This window comes from Microtus ochrogaster, linkage group LG2, assembly GCF_000317375.1.
Source record: "Microtus ochrogaster isolate Prairie Vole_2 linkage group LG2, MicOch1.0, whole genome shotgun sequence".
Lineage (NCBI taxonomy): Eukaryota > Metazoa > Chordata > Mammalia > Rodentia > Cricetidae > Microtus > Microtus ochrogaster.
Window position 1 is genome coordinate 29,416,523 of NC_022028.1, and position 24,015 is coordinate 29,440,537.

A 24,015-nucleotide genomic window follows, 5' to 3' on the forward strand; every position below is an offset into this window, starting at 1 on the left:
CTCCTCCAACACAGCCATTCCTCCTAATCCTTCCTATGCCAACTGGGGACCAAGCATTCAAGTGTATGAGTCTATGAGGGCCATTCTCAACCAGAACACCATGCTGGGGAAGTTTCACAAGAAAAGATACTCCCAAACCTTTGTCTAGGACTTCCAGAATCTGAATAATTACTCTTGTACAATTTCTAAAGCATCCTGTGATTGCAATATTCACTGTGGTTTAAAATGATTGACCAATTACAATTGAAAAGGTAGTAAATTAAAACTTGCAAGAGGGTCAAGCTAAAGGTGTATGGGAAGCCCAGGAAGTTACGGACTTGTGGGAAAGGGCCACACTGAACCTCACTAATGCATCTGGATTAATATTCTCATCATGTTCAAATGTGCACTTCAAGGCATAGCCTTTGATTCTCAAAAAAAAAATAAAGAAGAAAAGAAATCAATTTTTTAATATAAGCACTTCTGATGCCCCCTATCCTTGAATGATGCTGTGTGTGCCAAGGTTAGCTACTTGAAACTGACTGAGGACAAGGATCCAGCACCTCTTACAATCTTAGCACAAAGCAGCCTCTGCTGAGTGAACAAAGCGGCCCCTCCTCCGAGAACAATGTGTCAGTCATGAAGACATATCTGTGCTGCCCTTAAAAACTGTGTGTGGAGAGAAATGCTGTGTCCTCCCCAGCACTGAAATTAAGAGGCTTTTATCTGGGATTCCTTTTATTTTCCTCTTAAGGATAAGTTGTTGTTTGGGGCAGGGTGCTATATATCATTTTCTCCATGTGTCCTCAGTTCTTAGAACACTGTTTGGAACAAAAGGGAACATAGGAAATGTGTGATAACTAAATAAATGATTTGTAATGCAAACCTGCTTTCCAGTTCCTAAATCTGGAATTGATCTCCCACTGGCATAATGTTTCCCTTGCTCCAGGTATGAGCAACATGATCTCAGGAAAGTAGAGAAGAGGTATATAGTGAAAACAAAAGACAAACGATGTCCTGAAGAAGATGCTGCACCGGAAGTAAGTGTGCAATGTCATTCTCCGGTCAGACAATGGTGCTCACAAGACTGGGCAGATGAGGACATGTCTGCCCAGAGCTAGACTCAATACATCAGGCATTGTCATTTCCAACTGGTGCTCTTCGTCATGAAGGACAGTTTCTATCTGTCAGGTTCTCCAGCCCCTTGTTTTCAAGGTCGCCCTCACTACTGAAATCTGGCTGTTAGTCTATATTTTGGCATGCCTGGCTTCTCAGAGTTAATTAGGTCCCCTAGCCTCACCTCCCCTAGAGTGTGAGCCCTGGCTGCACTCCGGATTTTTATTCCTAAGGCCTAGTGATGTTCTCTGAGGACAACCACTTTTCCTGTCTCCCTGGGCCTGAGTCACACTCCCTGACCTTATACCCCGTGAACTGGCACACTGTTTCAGACACTGAATTCCTGCCGCCTGTCCTGCAGCAACTGAACTATGTGTGTCATCACCTTAAAGAACATTCCAGAAGGAAAATTGGGGTTTAATCTGTGGCCTCAGTCCAGAACCAGAAATAAAACAACAAATGAATGAATGGATCCCACTGAGAACATTGAGTGATTATATGGAATTTCATGCCTGTCTTCTGTCAGTTCCTTTAAAATGCTTTAAAACGTCTTTTCTGAGCTCAAAGGAGGTCTGTCCCAGAAACATGGTTAACTGACCACAGACCTTAGTTGTGACAAAGGTCCCTTCTGCCCTGCCCTCACTATGCTCTGGACATCAGTGAGCTTTTCTCACCCATGTAAGGCAGCTGGGGGTATTTAGTGTTTACAGAAAGAACAAAGGAAGGGGGGCATGTACTTTTGAAAGACCCTCTCTAAATCCTCTCTAGCGCAGGGGCTGATCTGCATCGTGGCCCAGAGAGGTGGGCAGCAGCTTGAGTTCACCCCATTAGCTCTCATGTGTACTCGTTCAGAGTTTAATAGACTGGCTTGTGGAAGGGAGAGAGAAGTGAGAACGTGGCCCCAGGGCTGAGACTTGGTGGCTTTCAATCTTTTGTTCTTTTTCTCATACCCTCTCTGTAACTCCCCTCCTGCAACACACATACATTTAAAACGATGTCCAGATATCTCTGTCTACAGTATGTACAGACATTACAGGATAAAGCCATCTACAGAGGGGTACAAGAGACATATAAGCAATCAGTCACAAAATACCTGATGCATAGGTATGTAGTAAAGCTATAGATGCATTTGAAGTGATAGGCTGAATGCTTTTTTTTTTTTTTTTGTAAAGCTAGAACAGAATATTTAAACAACAAGCAACTGGCTTGCTTGGCAAGGAAGCCATGTTTCCAGTGTCTACACACCAACTTTGTTTTTTAAACAACTTTGCAATTATAAGAGACTTCCATTGTAACCCCATTTTTAAGTGAAGAGAGTATGACTATAAACCAAAAAGGAAAGAGCTGACTGGTCTAAACCTTCTGAAAATGTCTTCTACATGAAGCCCATCAACAAGGGCTTGAAATCACTCCACTGAGGCCCACCAGTGACAGGGGTACACTGCCCAGATCAGAGCTTTCATGGAGACACCCTAAAGCCTGTCTGGGAAGCCTCCTCTATCTCCAGGGAAAATCCTCTGAGTCCATCCCTATCTTTGGCACCTCAGGGAGATAAGAAGAGTGGGTAGTTAGACTTGGGAATGACTTTAGGGTCTGGAGCCCTCCATTCTAGGGGAGCCCATGACTTGCCTTGGGATGGGAACAGGGAGTTGGGCAAGTGCTGGCTGTGAGCCAGGCTTCTCCCTTGCACCCGGCGCCACGCTAAGGGCACAGTGCTCAGCTCCCGCCCAGCACCACTTTGTTCTGACGTCCGTCTCCAGAGCTCTGACGATCGCCCCCGCCCGCCTCCCTTATAAAGAGACTTTTCCCAATACCCGGATCTATCACCTTGACCCTCGCAGCCCTCGTCGAGCTCCCCACCTATCCCCCTCCCACTCACCCCGCTCCTCCCTCCCTCGCTGCTCGGGAGGTCAGGGGACGCCCGGACCCCAGAACAGCTCCAGGGTGACGCCCAGGTAAGAGCCGGGAGAGCTAGCTGCGGCCGCGCCCTCGGGGACTGAGAGGAGAAACGAACTCGGGTGGAGAGGCAGCCTCCGCTCAGCTGAAAGGCACTTGTGGCTCTCCGGGTGCCAGCGGCTGCAGATACTTTATTCTGGAAACCCTGGGAGGGCGCGGGGTCCCAGGGTCCCAGGGTGCTAAGCACCAGGGAGCTCGGGTGGAGGGGGAGTTTGGTGACTTAGCGATCACAAAGGCGGAGCCCACCGAATCCCAGGCTCTCCGTAGCTTGCTGGCATCCCGGAGGTGAGTGCTTGCACCCAGCGCCTCACCACCCACTTGTAAAGTGCAGACTCCCATCAGAAACTTAAGCTTGTGAACTGGGCGTAGGAAATAACAGAGGCAGTGCGCGAATGAAAGAACAAGAATTTCGTAAGATGAAGCTTTAATTCAGAACTTGACAGCAGTCCTCTCCGTTTCGCTCTTCGTTTTCGTGACTGTGATTTATTCATTACTTTATTTAAAATCCTTTTCTCCTAGAGACCAAGAAGGGGCGGCGGGAGGACAGGTGGGGGCATGCTATAAACTAAGGACAAAGGAAGATTGAGATGGTCGAGGGTCATCATTTAAACAACGAAAGCATACTTAGTTATTACAGTAAATTAAGACACAAGCGATGCATTTTAAATGGATTTTTCTAGTCCTCCCCCAACACACACACCAGCATGTTGGGTCACTTTTGGACCTGTTTCCTGAAGTCCTCTGAAAAGATAAGTAGAGGAGGAATAATGAACACACACACACACACACACACACACACACACACACACACAAAGTGAATGTTCTTGGAGTATTTCTTTAGGACACACTTAAATTAATAAACAGTTATAAAATATCGATTTCGTTTCAAAAAACAAGTACAGGCATAATCATTGCACGCAATCTGTTGACAGAAGACCTGAGATAAAATACAAATGAGACTTGATTTTAACTTGAAAGAATTTATGAAAATAATAAAAATAGTATAATTGTATTTGTGTTCATTCCTTTTTCCTGCTTCTTCAAAATTACAAACATTAACTTGATAAGTAGAAGCAGATCAGACTACTACTGGACACTTGTTGGCTAAGACTAGTCTCATGGGAATTTCAATGCAAGCTTTTTTTTTTTTAAGGGATGGCTGGAGCCAGCTGCTTATTCTTGGCAGCCTGGGTAGGCACAGTGCTTGGCTGCTTAATAATGCATTGCTGTATTTTCTGCAGAAGGCTTGATGAAGTAGCCCACTGTGGAAGAATCTGCTCCTTACCTTAAATAAAAAATGGCTTTTCATGTAGAAGGACTGGTAGCTATCATCCTGTTCTACCTCATTATATTTCTGGTTGGAATATGGGCTGCATGGAAAACCAAGAACAGCGGCAATGCGGAAGAGCGGAGCGAAGCCATCATAGTTGGGGGTCGAGATATTGGTTTGTTGGTCGGTGGCTTTACCATGACAGGTAGGTGCTGCCATGCTTCCTTCTCATGCTGGCTTGTGCTCTGAGAGAGAAGACAGACATTGCTGCTTGTCCTTTGGAGTTCTTTTAGCCCAAGTAATTTCATATTTAATTTGAAAGAAAAAAGTTTAATCTCAATAATACTTGACAAAGATAAATTTACAATAAATCACTGGATTAAATGTTAGTGAAGCAAATACAGTCTTTCTTGCTTGGTTGGTGGGTGGCAGCGGTGAAAACAAAGGGGTAGAGGAAAGCGAAGCCATGGCCTTTCAAGTTGTGAATCTGTGATTTAATACCATGGTGTCTCCACGTACCCACTAATACAAGCGTGGGGTTGTGATTGAGTTCTCTTAAATGATAAATGAACATTAACTAGTTGTGATAGTTTAGCTCTAACAAGCCGTTTTGTAGACACTACAATTCTATTCTAACTAATGTCTGTTAGAAGCCCCCCTTCTCATGTAATAACCATTTTCCTGAAAGGAAACTATTTACAATGGGAAAAGAAAGGTTTCCAGGATCCTTGATATAAAAAGGAAAAAATCAGGGTGTGTCCTCAAAGGAATCCCCTGGCCAGCATCTGCATTTCTCTTCCTTTGCAATTTTCTTTGTGTTAGGAGAGGCCCTTGATCTTTCTTCCTTTGATCTCAGAATCATTTCTTCATATTCGTCGTGGTCACTGAACATAATTGTGAAAACAATATAAACTCGTAAATGATTGGCAACATTTATATCTGGGCCTTGTTTAGTGAATATTTAACACCTGCAATATAACCTACTCTAGCTGGAACTCTTGACACCTCATTAGAAAAATATCTTACTAAAAACTGTATCCAAATGAAATACCCATTTCTGTACAGAAGTGCTATTGACAAACAATTCATACTGTGTGTCAGCTAGGAATGTATCTGTGCTGTGAAGATGGTCTCCATGTTCTGAAAGCCTTCATTTTGGTTGTCTGAAATCTACAGTATTCTGTGTGGACTGTAGATTCTTATTTGCCAGGTATTTCATTGTGAATTCAGACATTCACTTAATAGTTTAGATGGATTCATGTGCTCTTTCCAGCAGGCACTGTGAAAAGGTTGCAGAATCAAGGGACTCTGCAAACTTGATTAGTTAGCAAAGATCAGGGCCAAGTCTGGTTGACCACACTCAGGATTCTCCATGCTGTGCTGTGTGCAGCTCTCTCACTGATATACTACGTCTCTTTAAAAAACATATTGTTTCCCAAAAGTCACAAGAAAAAATGAGCTGATGAATATCCAATCATTTTATTCTTTGCTGATTATTATAATATTCTGCTACTCTATAATAATCTATTTCATATAGTCATGCATTGCTGTTGAATACATTCTTTCATCACATGCAGATTTTTTTTAAAACATAGCACACCATTAAAGTATATAAAAAATAGTCAAATGAGACTGTTTCTTATAAAGTATTATCATAGTCTAGCTGACGTGGTGACAGTCTTTTCTCCAAGCTCAGAAGACCCTTGTCAATATGACCATTCATTTAAAATCTGAACCATATTATTTAAGCCTCACTAGATTCAGACTGCTTCCATGCATTTCATAAAAAATAGAGAATGAAATGTAGATTCTTTTAAAACATATACTTTAAAAGAATTTGTGTTCTTGCTCATTATTTGACACAAACATATGTAAATGTGGGGAATGAATTGTGTCCCAGAAAAGACTAAATCAGTAACAAATGGAAAGGCTGCTTTTAATCATAGTAAATGACAAAGTTTTCAGTTCTGTATCATAATAAATGCAACCACCCAGGCACAGATTTGATTTTTGGATGAGGGACTGCAAAGCCATGCAGTCAAAAGCAATTTCTAAGAAGCTTTGTGCTGTAAGACCAGGGAGCCATTTTCCTTCTGCGCCAGGTATTGCTGGCATGTTATTGGTTTCAGCCATCTTAGCTCAAGGATGAAGTCACAGGTTTTGAAGCAGTTAAGCATAGATTTCATCCGATCCTCGTTGAGTACTCAGTATGCTGGATAGAGAAGAAAAACTTTAAATTTTCAGTGGGATTTAGCATGAGAAAATCAATGAACGGTAGTGTTTAGTGTCTGCACACCAGGTGTAAAAGCCTGTGTGAAGATGGGAGTGGCTACTCCACATTTCCTGCCCACTTCAGGATTCAGCACCTAAATTACCCATTAAATGTGCCTAAAATTGCTTAATCAGGAAAGTCTTCTTATGTTGATTTTTTTCTTTTATTTTTGAGATTGTGATGAAATCATACAATTACATCATTTTTCCCTTCACTTTCCTCACTCCAAACATTCCCATGTCCCCCTCCAGGTTCTCTTTGAAATTCAAGGCCTCTTTTTTCTTTAATTCCTGTTTTACACACACACACACACACACACACACACACACACACACACACACACACACACAGAGCCTTGGTCCCAATACACTCTTTTTTGCCTGTTGTACTTAAAGGGGGATGAATTCTGGCAAGAAAACACTTAATCACATCTTAGTGGTATGGACAGGATTTCTATACATAGAGATATATTCTTCTACATTGCATTCTTTATGGGATGGTCAGTCTCCTGTCTGATAAGAGTATTAAGAGCCTGAGATCTTCATCATTCCACATACATTGTGCACAGGGATCACTATGAATCTTTCTGTTATACTCGTAGAAGTACATAAACTTCAAAATCTTAGAGTTCTGTTGACTTTGATTTTTCCAGTAAGAATAAAGTATGGGTCTGGGAAATATTAGGAGACAGTATTATGGCTGAATATGATAAAAAATTCATCATATTAAATTCTCAAAGAATTAAAAAAATATTATTTTGAAAAAAAAAATAAAGAATCAAATTTGTTATGAGGAAAACTGGCTCGAGTTTCCTTAGCCCAAGCCAGCTTCCTTTGGTTATTTAACTCCTCTCATCTGGTAATTGTGCTACAGAACTTTTATAATATTGAAAAAAGACCTACCTGCCGGAATACTGCATTGCAGAGCTTATACAGTCACCTGAAATCGGTGGCCACTGTGTTGAGTGGTTAGGCCCAGGGCACAGCAGGTGATGAGAGTGTGTAACCCAACTGTTGGTTCTATTTCAGCCACCTGGGTTGGAGGAGGTTACATCAACGGGACAGCTGAAGCAGTTTATGGCCCAGGCTGTGGTCTTGCATGGGCTCAGGCACCCATAGGGTATTCTCTGAGTCTGATCCTAGGTAAGTGGGTGTTGAGATCCCAGTGACTCACGCAGTTCTCAGAATGAAGTATAAATAATAAGTCAAATGGCATGAGCAACTATTGTGGGGAAAATTTCCAAGTAGCAATTACCAGAAATTGTTATGTAGCAGAACACCACTGCTTAGATTATTAATCTCCTGGTTATGCACTGTGTAAAAAAACCTCTTTGAACCTGTGGCCACTAGAACAGTGAATTTCTTAAACAACTGTGATTTATTTCCTTCAAAAAGTAGTATGGCTATATCATTAAAACCTAATCAGCTCCATTGTCCTTTTGTTCCTTTGGGTAAGTGAAACTATTAAAACGTTTCAATATTATATGAGAGTTTCTCATTTTGCTACACACAAAAAAATGCTTTTATTGGAGTTTTGCTTACTCAAAGTGTCTAAATGTTGGATTGTGTGACAGAAATGCATTGAAGTCTTCGAAGGCATACCGACCTGGCCCATGTCTTCCAATTCACATGCCCTGTTTACCCACTGGACACAGCACTGTTAGATGTACTACAGAATTTACATTCGGTTGCTAAATATTTCTTAGTACCATCTTCATAGAACATGTAAATTGGGATTCTTAGTACATATAGCTATCTTAAAAATTCATTTTCCTAGGGGGAGAAAGATACATAGTAAAAAAGGTATCTATCACGACTCTGTTCTCACAAGCACTTGTTTGATTTGTTCTAGGTGGTCTGTTCTTTGCAAAACCTATGCGTTCCAAGGGATATGTGACCATGCTAGACCCATTTCAGCAGATCTATGGAAAGCGTATGGGCGGGCTGCTCTTCATTCCTGCACTGATGGGAGAGATGTTCTGGGCTGCAGCAATTTTCTCTGCATTAGGTAAGGACTAAAGAAGATGGTTCTACTGAGTCTCCAACTCCTGAACTTAGGGTTTGGACTCTTAAAAAAAAATCTTTAAAACCGTGTTGAGATCCATATTTATTCCTATCAAATCTCTTATGCTTAGCAAGGTATGGCTGTAGAGGTGAAACCTGGACTCAGCTTCATTTATTTTGAACCTGAATCACAACATTACAGTGTGACCATGAGTTACAAAGTTCATGAGTTGCTCTTGTAAGATATTTATGATTTAAAACACAATTGAGCACAACTTTTCTTATTACTTTATAAATAATACCAATCAAAATTTCCACTTCCTCCCCTCCTCCCACTTCCCTCCTGCTCCTCCACACACCCTCCCTCTCCCTCTCCAGTCCTGAGAGAGGGCAAGGTGCCCTGCCCTGTGGGAAGTTCAAGGCCTTCCCCCTTCCATCCAGGCTTAGGAAGGTATGCATCCAAATAGAATAGGATCCAAAAAAACCAGTACATGCAGTAGAGACAAATCCCAGTGCCATTATCATTGGCTTTTCAGTCTGCCCCAATTGTCAGCCACATTCAGAGGGTCCAGTTTGGTCCCATGCTCGTTCAGTCCCAGTCCAGCTGGATTTGGTGAGCTCCCATTAGATCAGGCACACTGTCTCAGTGGGTGAACCAACCCCTCATGGTCCTGACTTTCTTGAATTGAGCATAACTTAATAAAGTTAATTAAGCACAACTAAATGATACAATTTGGATGAGAATTTTTAAAAAATTGTCCAGGAGGACAATTAAGGGAAATAAATCTAAACAAATTATTTTTGCCTTTATTCATCCCCAGTAACTGTTTTCACTTCTGTGAAATTATCTCTTCCTGTTTTCTCTTCTGATGATTCCTATGCTAAGATTGATAAACACAGGCAAACCTAAATTTTATAAAGATTTTTCAAAGCAGTAATCTTGTTATGTAAGATATGCCCTATTAAAAGCTAATATAAAACAACGTGTGAGTTCCAACCGTAAATAACATTTGCAGAGAAATGGGATCTTACAGCCTGTGGGCAGAACAGGCAGGCTTTCAGCAAAACCATCTAACTTGACATGCCAATATAAGTTTTTGTGAAGGCGTAATGCTCTGGCTAGTTAACGGTAACACTGCGGAGGACAGGACAGTACACAGCAAGGATTCTCTCTCAAGTTTAGGTGGGTTTTGGTTAAGCCATGGAAAGGGTCCAATCCCCAGCTTCTCTTCACCCATATCTACTCTTGAGGTGCAGATTTTGAGGTGAAAACAACCATGACCAGTTGCTGAAACATGAAAAGCCTCAGTAAGGCTGGTGAGGCACTTGGAGAAGCTATGTGCCACATCCTTTGGATTCGGCAACCTTCATTCTGTCGGTCTCATCAGCTCTAGGACCGCTCTTCACGGTCCAGTCCTCCTGAGTGCTGATCATCCTCCTCACCTCTGGACCTCTCCCTCTTGCTTTCCCCAGCCAGACTTTCCTCACTGGAGTCCATGCAGGGGTTTCCCTGCTTGCAGGTCTGCCCTTCTCTGGTAGCCAACTCCTTGTAAATTCAAGCTCCGTCTTCCTCTTTTCTTCTAAAAGCCAAAACTTCCACAGACTCTGTAGGTCATGACAGAATCTTTGCTTTTCTCCTCTCCTCATGCCCCGGTGTCATGTCTCCTCCAGAACTGTGACTTTACCATCTTGCTTCTGGTACTTTACAAATCTGGTTGCCAGGGTGTCTTTGGACTCATCTCCAGTGTTTTCGGTGGGACTGTGGAAGATCTCCAGTCTCAGTCTGCTTCCTTTAGATCAAAGGCAGGCCTGTCCCCGCCCACTGCATGTGGAGCTGGGGGACAGCTGCAGAGCTGGCCTCCCACAGCCCTCTTCAATGGGGTCAGGAGGCCACATCCAGGCCCCCTCCTACACAGCATTCCCTACCTCTTCTCCAAATGAAAGAGCAAGGCTAAAGTCTACAGCCAGGCGCTAGGTGGTTAGAACAAAAGGAGTTTCCTCCCATTTTATATATGCCAGACCAGCTTGTCCCCTGGTTCCAATATTATCTTAGGTAGCCTCTGTACCATCTGAGATCAGTTCACACCAACTTTGTCTCCTTAGCCTCACAAATTCCTCTATAATCTAAGGTCATGGTTTTGGTTGCTAACTATGGAAGGAAAGAAGTGAGGAAAGGAAGACAATTTGCAAGTTCATAAAAGACACCAGTCACTCAGTGGAAAATGCCACACCCCTGTGCTAGACAGCAGTCTTCAACTTAGAACCTAATGACACAATGTTAAAAAAGAACAGTCTCCCCCAACCTTACTCTCATTAGTGGAGAAACAAGGGGAGTTTGTTTGCCACATGTTTTGGCACTGGGAATTTTGGGTTTAAGAACAGACTACCTGCCGAGGTATGGCAGAAAGGAGTGAGCTAGACAACAAAATACAAAATGCTCACTCTGACTGGATAAACCTCCCAAATAATAGTTCTGAAAGGTGAATAGAACTAATGAGCTAAAGTTTCTACAGCATTTTACAAATACACAATACAGTGGATAAACTCTGTACTGCAATAGAATTACTTCTGCTAATGTTTGCCTATGTCCGCATATATATTTCATGCATATGAAAAAGTGTGAACAGTCTCTCGGTATAAACACACATGCAAAGTAACACATGCACACATACACTACAAGCAACAAATATCTACACACACATTGTTGCTCTTGAAAGAAAACTATGCTTTAGAAGCTCATGTCTATTATAAAGTTATTGTCTTTATTCTTTTATTATAATTGCTGGATATATTTCAAAAGTAGTGCTTGTAAGAAATAATCTTGGGACACTTAAGATCAAGTATAAACTCTATTTGTATTCATTGTCACCTGGTATGAATGAGCATGGGGAATAAAAACATAGGAGACTCTTTTCTCTGTAATTACAACAGACGTTTATTTAAGGTAATACAACTACAGAAGAGATTGTTCTCCGTGTGCATTCCAGGTGGGAGCAGCTTCACAGAGCCCCTGGAGGACAGTTGTATTTATAGATTTCATCCACACCATCTCTTCTTTGTCTGGTCCGTTCTCACTTTTCTTTCTGGAATAACCTCTTGTAGACATGACTCGAGCATTTATCCTTCTCATGTTTTGTGCACTGTATTAAATAAAGTGTGCTGTCTCATGGTGCAGTCTAGCAGTCAGTGAATGGGTAACACTGACATCCCCAAAGTCCTATGGGACCTGTGGCTTCTACTACATCTTTGCTCATTCACAAAATTCTCAGTGGGAAGACAGGCAACAAAAGCAATGCCGTAAGGCAAGAAAACAAAAACAAATATTGAAGATGAAAGCTACTCAAACAATCACTTCCTCTTTTTTCTTTTAGATTTGTTTATTTTGTGTGTTTGGATATTTTGCCTACATGGATGTATGTGCATTGTGTGCCTGGTGCTGATGGAGATCAGAAGAGATTGTCAGATCTCGTGGACCTGGAGATGTGGATGGTTGTGAGCCACCATTTGGGTGAACTGAATCAGGGTCCTCTGTGAGAAAAATACGTGCTTTTAACCACTGATCCATCTCTCCAGTCTCTAAATTATGATTTCTCAAAGCCAAGATTCTTCAGTATGTTATGGGTAGAAGCCACATGCTTACGATTTAACGAGATCTATGGAGACTTTGAAAAAAAAAAGAAATTGATAATTACATTTACCAATTTTATTATTTTCCCCTGTAAGTTTGACTCAGTTCTTTGGTATCTTGTAAGATTTGTGCATTATTCTGGGCTAGTAGACAGCAAAATGGAAATAAATATTCATCGCAAATTATGGAAATGAGTGCTCATGCCTCTCAGAAAGACCTTGTATGGATGTAAGGAGGGCTGCTGTACATGTTTAATTAAGTCAGAACTTCATATAGTCAAAGCATTACAAGTCTGAGAATGGAGTTATGTTTATACATATTTCTAGTTGTTCTGTTGCCATGTGTTTCAGATATGTCTTGCATAGACTGTCTAGTGAAACACCAACTATAAGTATATCCTGCTATCTGTAGGGAGTTGCATAGTTTATTAAGACATAGAATTAACATACCTGCTGTGACTTCACTTTAGAAGCACAGTCACCTGTGTTCCCTGACCACTGAGCTCCTGGTCTTTTTCTTCTAGGGGCCACCATCAGCGTCATCATTGATGTGGATGTGAATGCGTCGGTCATTGTCTCTGCCCTCATTGCCATCCTTTACACCCTAGTGGGCGGGCTCTACTCTGTGGCATATACTGATGTTGTTCAACTGTTCTGTATTTTTATCGGACTGGTAAGTGACCCTGCCCTCATATTGTATCTCCTTCTTTCTTCCTCCCTCCCTCCCTCCTTCCCTTTCTGCTTGCCTGCCTCATTTCCTTCTAAAATATAATATTTAACATGACTCAGAAAAAAATCAGTGGATATATGATTTTTTCTATCATGAAAAATGCACAGTAGATTTAATGCTATCTGAAATACTAATTTTTTTCTATGAACTTGTTAGATCAAACCCCTGGTTATTTTTGTCAGCATTTGACAGAAAGGTATGCCCTAACAACACCTACAAATCCCTGGGTTCTGCTTTCCACCGCTGTTAGTTTGGATCAGGCGTCCTTGGGAGCCTCTTTCGTATTCAGTGGCAACACTTTCATCTCATAAGCAAAATTAATTCATTGCTAATATGGGCAAAATACTCTTCTTGTCTTCTGTTATTTACCACAGGGAGACTGACAGGACAAAGATGCTGTGGCAGGCATCTAAAAATGAGGGGTTTTACTTACATACAATGTTAGCAAGATTTACTATTTTTTGTATTCCTCTGTAAATTAGATCACACGCATGTCTTATGAAGTAGGAATCCTATCACTGTGAAGAATGACTAGTATTAGGACGGCAGTGAAAGTACTTCTGGGCTTACTAAGGTTATCCTTGTCTGCTTTTTAAGCTTGATATCTTCAAGTCTTAAAATGCAAAGCAACAATTCCATTTATGACAGTATACAAGACCTAATTCATATAAAAGGCATGTAACTAAAAATGTGTGTCCATTCTGGGTCAAGGGCTGACGTGGGTCCATGTGCACAGTCTCATTAGATGCAAGCATCATGCCCACTGTCCTTGTGCAGAGCTGCAGAGAAAGCATGTGTACTCATTTTCCCAATCAGGATCAAAAGGTCCTTGATTTTCTTTTCTTTTCTCTTAATTGTTTTTCTTATAGTAAAAATCTCCACTGACTATTTTAGCTTTGACCTTCCATGTTTGGAGATGAAAAATGACTCCCATAACTTTTTAATGTGACTTTACATCATCAGTAAAAATGTCCCAGAGGGATCCATTGACTGTCATCTGACTTACACTGTAAATATTAATTCCTATATAGTCACAAAAACTGCATTTCCCCTCCTTCTTTTAGACATTGTTTGTGTTGTAAGATGTCATTCACACATTTTAAAATTAAACGGAGAATATTTAATTTTCTCAGGAATTCCTGGGTTTTTTTTTTGTTTTGAGTGGATGTCCACAATTCTACTTCTTACTCAGCATCATAGCCATCCACAAAGGAAGCTGAGAACACACAGGCACTTCTCAGGGAGTGTCAGAGGTGAGGTCAGGGTGGTGAGGGAAGCTCTCATAATTGATGCCTTTGTTATCCCAAGAAGCCCAACCCCAGGGGAATGAATCTATCTACCAATGACATATATCCTGCGTCACTGCTGTGTATGAGACCAGAACTTAAGACACACAGACGCATGAATCAATTGTGTTGGCATAGAAAGTGAAGGGCAAACCTATGTTGGGATATATATATTGGAAATTTTTTGGCCATAAAGCATAACTAAGTGGATAAGTTATGGATGTTAACTAGTCTTTTATTCCTAAGTTAAATTAGATCATGTGTGTGTATTATTCACTAAGGAATACTACATAATTATGGGTTTCTTAAAGTACTATAGAATTGGCTATCTAAATATAGTTTATTTTCCCAACTTTAATTCCTATTCATATATACATACATACATAATCAATTTATACCTTAACCATTCCTTCCCAGACTATGTAATTCTGTGGGTTTTTTAACCATCCTTGAAGATCTGAAACTGAACACTTGGTTCGCTTAGTTTTAGCTCTGGCTCCTGTTTCGTGTTCTAACCCAGGGGCTGTTGACTCAGCCTCCCAGGTCTTACTAACACCTCTCCATTTCCAGTGTCACTGCTAGCTTTAAGACCTTTGTCAGTGGTATAAGAGCTTACCTGTGGCACTCCCATTTGCTTCTGAGTTTGAAACTCACCATTAGTGTCCATGATATTAAACTGAAATATTTGTCAACCTTCAGAGAATGTTCTCTAGTTTCCAGTTATCTACAAAACAAACTTAAATTCGTTTAGCTTGAAGCTCAAGGTTTTTTTCTTGAGTCTTTGCCTCTTATTTTCAGAAGATGCTCCTCTACCAGCAAACCTTGTTGCCCAGCAAATCTGAACACACACAAACACACACTCACACTACTACATACTTTTGTTTTCTGTTGAAATGGTCAAAGATATTCATTCATTAATATGATCAGGAAAGAGGTGATTCAAGGGTGTGCCCATACACTGACAGAGAAAAGCAGAGCTGAAGAAGTCAGGGGGAAAGAAGCACACAGACACTATCCAGCTTACGGCAGGCTATATGGAGTGAAATCAGTATAAGCCGAAAACGCTCATAACCCACAGGCCCTACCACACGCTACTGCTCAGCAACAAAGCATGCAGAAATATGTTTGTTGGTCATTTTTGTTCTGTGAGATGGATGTTTCCTTTCACAAATAAGCTGATTGCTTCTATGGTTTGTACAATTCTATATAGTCAAACACATGAGCAGTCAATGTGTTTTTTTCATTTTCTTTCTAAATCCATGTTCCATGGCATCCTATAGAAAACATAATTCCAGGCCTTTCTCTGTCTGAGAAAGAACAACTCTCAAGCTGTGCCAGCTCTGAGAAAGATGAACTAGGAACAGGACTTGTGCATGTCCAGGACAGCTAAGCTCATAGCCAATGCTCCAATGTCACTCTTTGTTCCAGTGGATCAGTGTCCCCTTTGCCCTGTCACATCCTGCAGTCACCGACATCGGATTCACCGCTGTGCATGCCAAATACCAGAGTCCCTGGCTGGGAAGCATTGAACCGATTGAAGTTTACACCTGGCTTGACAATTTTCTGTTGTTGGTAAGAGACACTGTGATCTGAGAAATGTGATCTAATTGTTGATAAAATGAGAGACATATTCAAGATTTTACATGCCTATTCAAAGCTTCGCCTGCCGATGCATGGCCTTATCTGAATTGACTCCTGTCTTGGAAGGCTGGAGCCACATGCCTTGGCTCTCAGTGCATGAGGTAAGTTGGGAAGCATCACTAGGAAGTGGTTCCAAAGGAGGAGTCCTCAAGAGACAGAAGGAGCTTGAAACACAAAGAACCCTGGTATGACAGCCCTGTCAGAGAAGGGCATAGGGGGAACAATGGCAGAGTGCAGGCCGAGGAAGAGGGAAGAACCATGTAAATTCTACCAGACTTTATGACTCTGCTAACTAAAGAGATTATGTATGAAAATAATACATTGCATTGAATTTCAAGGTGAGAAACTGATAATTTCTTGTAGACAGTGGAGAGAAAATCAGTTATTTTTTTTCCTTTGTAGATGACTGATAATAGTTTATGAGTTTATGTGTGTGGCACTTTACTGAAGATGAACAACTCTTCAACACTCAAGTTGGGTGTGTCTTTTCTGGTAAAGAATTCCCTGGTAAAAGGCAAGAAAACATGGGGGAAAGTATGTTTCCAATAGAATCTTCTCTACTAAGGCTTGAGAAGAAATCCCTTGGCTTTCTTTTTCCTGGAATGCTTTGTGAATCTGAATATAAAGAGTGAGATGTAAAATGACGTCTGCCTGCTAATGTGTTTATAACTACATGGAGATGATGAAAAGCAGAAGCGAGCAACTTGTTGTCTATCAAAATGTGCCTGAGCTAGGAATTAAAGCAGAGCATCACAATCTCATGGTCCTTTCCCCCATACCACATTGAAGTCCTCATGAGGCTCATTGATAAAATAAAATATTATATCCAGTTCTTTAGTCAGACTCATGATCTCAATTGTTTGACAAGTAGAAACTTTGGATTGGAATACAAATGGTCTATGACCTTCTGGTTGTTTTCCATACATCTCTATGCTAACATGATTCCTAAGTTCTGTTAATGGCACTGGAAGCCTTTGTCAGCCCCACCACCCCTAATTAGCTCTACATTAGACCTAAAGCCTTCTTACCTTCTTTCCCTATTTCAATATGCAGTTTTCCCACAGTGTCTGGGTATTATAGTGATGTATGCAGTGGTCCCATGGTGCCTGAGTAACATGGTGTTTTTACGTGTTTCATATTCATATCTCTTCACGGGACTCTCATCTTCCTATATGCCCAAATTAGATGTCATCTCTGCAGACTTTATTGATGGATACATAGGCATCTACTTATCTCCTTGTCTCTCAAGCCCAAATAATTGTTTCTTAGTTTTGTTTCCATGCAGATGCCTTATAGACAATTATACTGCAGCTCAATATCATCAATATTTTTTATTCTGTGTCTTCAAGGAAAAAAATTTATTGATTTTTATTGAGCTCTAATTTTTTCTCTGCTCCCCTCCCTGCCTGTCCCCTCCCCCACTTCAACCTTCCCCTATGGTTTTTTATGATGGTTGGAGTTTCTGTCCCAATATAAACTGAAGACTTCTGGATAATTTTAAGGAGGCAAAGAACAGATAAATTAAGGAATAGGAAAGACTGTCTAGTGTAGTCACAAAAGGAAATAATGCAAGGAATCCAATTTTTTTTCTTTTTTTAAATAAATCACTATTAGCTGGGCAGCAGGGCACATGCCTTTAATTCTAGCACTTGGGAGGCAGAGGCTGGTGTATCTCTGTGAGTTTGAGGTCAGCCTGGTCTACAGAGTGAGTTCCAGGACAGTCAGGGCTACACAGAGAAACCTTGTCTCAAAAAATCAAAAGTAAATATATAAATACATAAATATATAACAGGAAAATCTACAGTTACAGGTAGGACTGATATCCTCTGGGTGTTTTAAGAAGCTAGCATGACTTAGATGTCTTAGAACCAACAGAACTTGTTTTTCATGTCTGACTATGAAGCCCAGGATTGAGGCACTGGCAGACTGTGTTTGGTGTGGGTTGGTCTTTCACAGATAGCACGTTCTTGCTGCATCCTTACCTGGTAGAAAAGGCAATCAACCTCCCTTAAGTTTTTTATTGCTCTTTTGTTTGTTTTATTAAAAAGGACACTAACTAGATTCATGCTGACTCCATTTTCATGGTACAGTGAATTCACCCAGACCACAATAGTGATACGATTCCTTTACCCAGAAGACCAGAATTTAAACTGGCAAATGTGGAAGTGGTCAAAACCTCACGGCTCGGCAAACAGTTGCCACAGTTAGGATTTGTGGTCTGTGGAGTGTGTTCTGTACTTCACCACTCTACTAAAAGCATTCTAAATGCATCTGATTGATGTGGTGTTACAAAGCTCCTAGAAAAGAACCCTTTCATTTGCCTCCTCCTTTGTTTGGCTTACTCTGAATCCCTGGGCTCTCCTGCAGATGCTGGGTGGAATCCCATGGCAAGCCTACTTCCAGAGGGTTCTCTCTTCGTCCTCAGCCACGTACGCTCAGGTGCTGTCCTTCCTGGCAGCTTTTGGGTGTCTGGTGATGGCACTACCGTCCATATGCATAGGAGCCATTGGAGCCTCCACAGGTAAGCTTGTACCTTTGTGACATTTGCAAGGTCATGTTCCAAATCTCTAAAGGCTGTTCTCTCTTCCTCATAGGCCGCTTACCCCTACACTGAAATTAATTTGTTCTGCATGATCCTACCATGCCTTTGTTATAGCATTCAACAAAGGGAATTCTAGTTCCATGATCTCTACCTGGCTTTTATTGCTTAGTTAATGATGAAACATTTGGGAAAAAAAACAACTTTGTTATGTTAGCAATTGTGTTCTGCCAAACAGGAGATCAACTGTAATGCTCACAGTATAACCTGAGGTAAGCAGTGGGATGTAAAAATACCACTCCATTTTGGCTACTCCATGGTGAGTTTAACTATAAATGGCAGAAATGGACACTGAAGAGTTTCTACAGCCTCCCTGGTAAACCAGAGAAAAGCAGAAATTGCAACCCACTGGCTTAGGAGACAATCCTCCTGGTCTCCATGAACCACTGTGAACTTGAGAATTTACCTTTTTTATTTTCAATAGTTTGCTAACCAAGAGGGATATTTATTTTCCCTGCAGAAACTAAACGGTAAATATGTTGGTTAATATGGACTAAATACTATGGCAACAAAAAAGAGCAATATAAAATGTTTATTTCTCTGTTGGCCTCTATGCAACATTTCTGAAGTCTTGCCTTTGATTTTCTTGAACTTGATCATTCCTGTCTCTTATGTTTCTTCCATGGTAGACAGAGGAAGCAAGAACCTCCTGTAAGGGCACTGACCATGGTCAGGAGGGCTCTACCTTTGCATCCTACTCACCTCCATGCCTAATAGCAATAACACCACCTTAAGGACTGGGGTTTCAAAGAGCCAGGGGAGATATAAGCATAAGATCATAAAATAATGACAGAAACTGAGATCTGTGGTCAGTGAAGCATTTTATGAACTTCAGAACTAAGTTACAGCTTTTTTCAGTGTAATTGAGAGGCAGCTTTTAGCATGTGGAATGAAAATACGTAATATTAACCCATATTGAGGAGCATTCTCTAAGTACGGGTAATTGAAACAGATTAGAAAGGGTTTATCATCTATCCTGTTGTCTCTTATAAAAGTAATGCCATTTATTGAGTTATTTTGGTTTATTTATATTTTAGTTTTTAAAACAGGGGTTTTAAATCATGATTTGCTGCATAATCTTCTTCTTCCATGTTCATACACAATATAAAACAATAGCTGAATATTAAAGCATTTGGCAAAGGTGTCTGCTTCTGTAAAAAGAAAATATGGTTTGTTACACAAGGACAGATCAATCCACCACCTCCTGTGTATATGTTGGCATGCACATGTAAGCCGGGCAACAAAACCAACATATGGCGTACTGTTTTCTAGGATTGAGTGTATATTATTGGTTATGATCTCTAGTGACTTAACTTCTCAGTTGCAGCTTTAGCCCTCAGCATATAAGCATGGCTTTAGTGATGGCTGTAATGGAAAGTGGGGGAGTGGCAGCCTCCAAGGAAACCACTTCTTTTTGGTCCTGACATTATATCAAGGAGACCACCAAATATCAAAGAAGCTAACTAACTAATATATATAGCCAGGCCCTTTGTCTCCTTCAACACAGGCTGCAACCAAACAAATAACACAAGGACAGTGAGATGGCCCAAGGGTAAAAATTACTTGCCACTGAACTTGATAACCCAAGTTCCATCTTTGGAACCCATGGTGGAAAGAGCAAATTAACATCCACAAATTGTCTTTTGACTTCCATATTCATATGCTGTAGCACTTGAGTGCTATAGACGCTTGGACACACATGTATACACACACACACACACATGCACACACACTCATACACACAAATAAATAACAAAGTGGAAGCTATATATTCAAAGATAAACTTATGTTTCAAGTCATCTATTAGACCAAGTTCAAAGACCTCCAAAAATTCCAAACTCCATGAATGAAAAGGGGCTGTCCTTAGCATGATGTGCCCCCTATTTCTCCTAAAGAAATCCCTATGTAAGATGGAATTGCCGAGGAGGAAACTGACAAAAACTCGGCTCCAAGGCTGTTACACAATCTCCAGGAAAAGAGTGAGTGATGAAAAAGAAAAAAACAATAATCAGCTGTGATCTCTTTGTGTGCACAGATCCCTGGGCCTCACAGAATGAACTTTAGGCTTCCACCTAACTCCAAATGGTCTGAAGGAAATGTGTGGTTTAGGGAAAGTTGGTTGTCTGAGCTTCTGCTTATGCACTATTGCACACAAAGGGCCCAGCAGGTGTGACTCAGCCTCAACGCTATCAGCACTCACAGGAGCCAGGCGGGTCAGCCATCTTACAGGACCAGCATAGGGACTTCCCTCCTCAGCAGACCACACAGGGACTCTCAGTGGTGACCGTTGTTTCTGCTCCACAGACTGGAACCAGACCGCCTATGGGTTTCCAGATCCCAAGGCCAAGGAGGAAGGAGACATGATCCTCCCGATCGTACTACAGTACCTCTGCCCGGCGTACATTTCCTTCTTTGGGCTTGGTGCTGTTTCAGCCGCTGTCATGTCCTCAGCTGACTCTTCCATCCTGTCAGCAAGTTCCATGTTTGCTCGGAATATCTACCAGCTTTCCTTCAGGCAAAATGTAAGTCCAGCCTTCTAACCAGTCATTACCTGTCATTACTTTTTTCATCCTTGCCACTGCATTCACTGTGTTATTGGATATTATGTGTGATTTTGTATATAGTTTGGCAGGCTGAAATGCTTATGGTAAGTTTGGAAAGTTTCCAAATCCAAAACTTTTTGAAAACCAGCGGTATGTCACAGGTGAGAAGCCCCATACTAGGAAACCTTGTTCTAGTCACAAAATTACTAAACACAGTCTTACAAATCGCCTTCCTGCCATACCTACAGGGTACATATGAAATGTAAATTAGCTTCTGTTTTTAAACTTGAGTTTCATTCCTACGTATCTTGTTATTCCAAAATACAAAAATAAACGCCTCTTGGTATGAAACACTTCTGCTCTCAAGCGTTTTGGATAAAGGATAATCAATCTGTGTATACATATTGAGTCTGTATTGCAATCCAGCCCTTATATTGGCTAAACACACATATTTAAATGTAGTGAATCACAGCAATGCATATTATTGCTCATTTTCACATGAAAGGGAATATATTAGTGTAACTATTTCCAAAGAGACTAGGTTAAATTTCTTGTCTTTTTGTCAAAAGCAAATGCATCTTTAAGCGTTTTAGGACGCATTTAATTTGGTTAAATACGCTAGGATGTGAGAAAGTTCTGGTAGCCATAAGTCAAGGTGAGCTACTTCACACTTCTAACAATTGCTGTGGTCTTTGACTTCCAAAGGATACCCTTGACATACAGTTGCCTTTCAATTTGATTTTCCTTACGGAGCCAAATGGATCTAGGCCAGTTTGCTTCAGTGGTCCTTAGAGGACAATGAACCCCTCCCTCTCAAGAGCTTTTCCTCTATCATGTAAAATTTGGATTCTCATCCATTTCCTAGGCCACAGTCAGCAAAATAAGTCCACTGGAACCAACGAGATGGCTCAGTAGAAAAAAATGAACTTGCCACCAAGCTTGGTGACCCAAGTTCCATCCGTGGAATCTGCATTGTCAGAACTGACTCTTGCAGATTGCCCTCTGACCTCCTCATGTGCACAGTAGCATGTGCATTTGCACACACACACATGTCCCTACAAAGACAATTTTTAAAAATGGCCCATTAGAGTTTTTTTTTTCAAGGAAATCCCCCTAGAAACACCTGATTTAAGGCACCAAAAAAAGCAGTTACCTTTACAAATGGTAGGGCTCTTACAGATAAAAGCCTTAAGGGTGTCTGTACTGTTAGTTCCTCGTGTGGGTAAGATCTTACCTTGCCTTATTTGATGTGTGACATCGGATCCTAGCTCCTCTCAGCTTACCCCGGTACATTCAGAGAAAGGTTCCATGATGTCACTTCATTCATATGGTACAAAAAACCCTTGTACCCAATTGCCATGGGCTACACCAGCTTTGGACATGGGGGACTGTATAAGATCAGTGTTAAACCGTAGGCATTTATCCTGTTCGTCTCTTAAAGAGCCAGCACATGGTTTGTAAAGTTGACTCTGCATTGCTTCCTCCCAGGCATCAGACAAAGAAATCGTGTGGGTCATGAGGATCACTGTGTTTGTGTTTGGAGCATCTGCGACAGCCATGGCCTTGCTGACAAAGACTGTGTATGGGCTCTGGTACCTGAGTTCTGACCTAGTCTACATCATCATCTTCCCACAGCTGCTCTGTGTACTCTTCATCAAAGGAACCAACACTTATGGGGCTGTTGCAGGTTACATCTTTGGACTTTTCCTAAGAATTACTGGAGGAGAGCCATATCTATACTTGCAGCCCCTAATCTTCTACCCTGGTTATTACATGGACAAGAGTGGTATATACAACCAGAGATTCCCCTTTAAGACTCTCTCCATGGTTACCTCATTCCTGACCAACATTTGTGTTTCTTATCTAGCCAAATATCTATTTGAAAGTGGAACCTTGCCTCCGAAACTAGATGTATTTGATGCCGTCGTTTCGAGGCACAGTGAGGAGAACATGGACAAGACTATTCTCGTCAGAAATGAAAACATCAAATTAAATGAACTAGCGCCTGTGAAGCCTCGACAGAGTCTAACTCTCAGCTCAACTTTCACCAACAAAGAGGCCCTTCTTGATGTTGATTCCAGCCCAGAGGGATCTGGGACTGAAGATAACGTACAATGACCCCATCTAACGTATACAGAACAGAGCGTTGCTGTAGGGTGGTCTTGGAAAGAAGGTTTGGAATATATCTAACAAACATTAAAATATAAACATTTGGGGGTGGAAGCGTTGCAGAAACAAAAAATTATAATGGACGAGTTCAGAAAAAAAAAATAGCAATTGCACAGAGAGAAGGAATCCAGTGTGAAAACAATGGCTTTATTTCTCATCGTAGCACATTTAAGTTCGAATAGCTTTGTTAGGGCATATAAAAATGAATAAAGTCCTAGCCAAAGAAATGGCCATATATTACGTATCTCTATTATGGAAAGAGGAAATATATATTAGCGAGCCCATGGAAAGCAGTCTGAATGGTTCTCATCATCTTTGCTGGTTAATGCACTGAACATTAGGTTAATTTCTACAACACGTATACTGTGTTTATTCTCAGTCACTACTGTAAATTATTCAGTGAGTGGACCAGTTCACATCTCTCCATGTATAGATTAGCCTACTTTTCCATGATCTGAATGTGGCATTTGCTTAGTTTTCCATGTGCATTCTCTTAGCCGTTCCTGTTCTTCTGCATGAACATGCTCTCCCTCTCTATCCCTCCCTCCCTCTCTCCTTCTCTCTGCTCTTCCTCCATTTTTTCTTTCCCTTCTTTCCCCCACTCTTCCCTACCTCTCCTCTCTCTTTTCTCTTTCTTGCTTCAGACTTTATTTATTTATTTATTTATTTGGTGGTGCTGGAGATCTATCCCACGGTCTTGCACATGTTAGATAAGGGCTCATCAGCCCCACAATCTGTTGGTTTTTTTTTTCTTCAGTGATACCATATATTATTCTAAGCACAAACAACACAAACAAAAATTTATGTAATAGTGACATTTTCAT

The 24,015-nt window shown here is 41.1% G+C and overlaps 1 protein-coding gene across 3 annotated transcripts; it reads left to right on the forward strand.

Annotated features, from left to right (window-relative positions):
• The first annotated feature begins 2,912 nt into the window (after nucleotides 1-2,912).
• On the forward strand, nucleotides 2,913-23,808 carry Slc5a7 (solute carrier family 5 member 7). 3 transcript variants are annotated; one of them, XM_005360008.2, is made up of 9 exons: nucleotides 2,913-3,050; nucleotides 4,293-4,526; nucleotides 7,622-7,735; nucleotides 8,445-8,600; nucleotides 12,748-12,896; nucleotides 15,668-15,811; nucleotides 18,248-18,401; nucleotides 20,784-21,001; nucleotides 22,511-23,808. In XM_005360008.2, the coding sequence occupies exons 2-9, from the start codon at nucleotides 4,349-4,351 to the stop codon at nucleotides 23,138-23,140; spliced, it is 1,743 nt and encodes a 580-aa protein (XP_005360065.1). In that variant the 5' UTR covers nucleotides 2,913-3,050; nucleotides 4,293-4,348; the 3' UTR covers nucleotides 23,141-23,808. The 3 variants fall into 3 exon arrangements, with proteins under 3 accessions (XP_005360065.1, XP_026641596.1, XP_026641597.1); XM_026785795.1 differs by lacking the exon at nucleotides 2,913-3,050 and adding an exon at nucleotides 3,283-3,336; XM_026785796.1 differs by lacking the exon at nucleotides 2,913-3,050 and adding an exon at nucleotides 3,580-3,598.
• Nucleotides 23,809-24,015: the final 207 nt, after the last annotated feature.

Bases quoted from the DNA above. Each gene is read 5' to 3' on its own strand.
- Slc5a7 (XM_005360008.2), top strand. From the start codon at position 4,349: ATGGCTTTTCATGTAGAAGGACTGGTAGCTATCATCCTGTTCTACCTC. The intron at 8,601-12,747 runs GTAAGGACTAAA...TTTTTCTTCTAG, and splicing joins AGCAATTTTCTCTGCATTAG to GGGCCACCATCAGCGTCATC. The intron at 12,897-15,667 runs GTAAGTGACCCT...TCTTTGTTCCAG, and splicing joins TCTGTATTTTTATCGGACTG to TGGATCAGTGTCCCCTTTGC.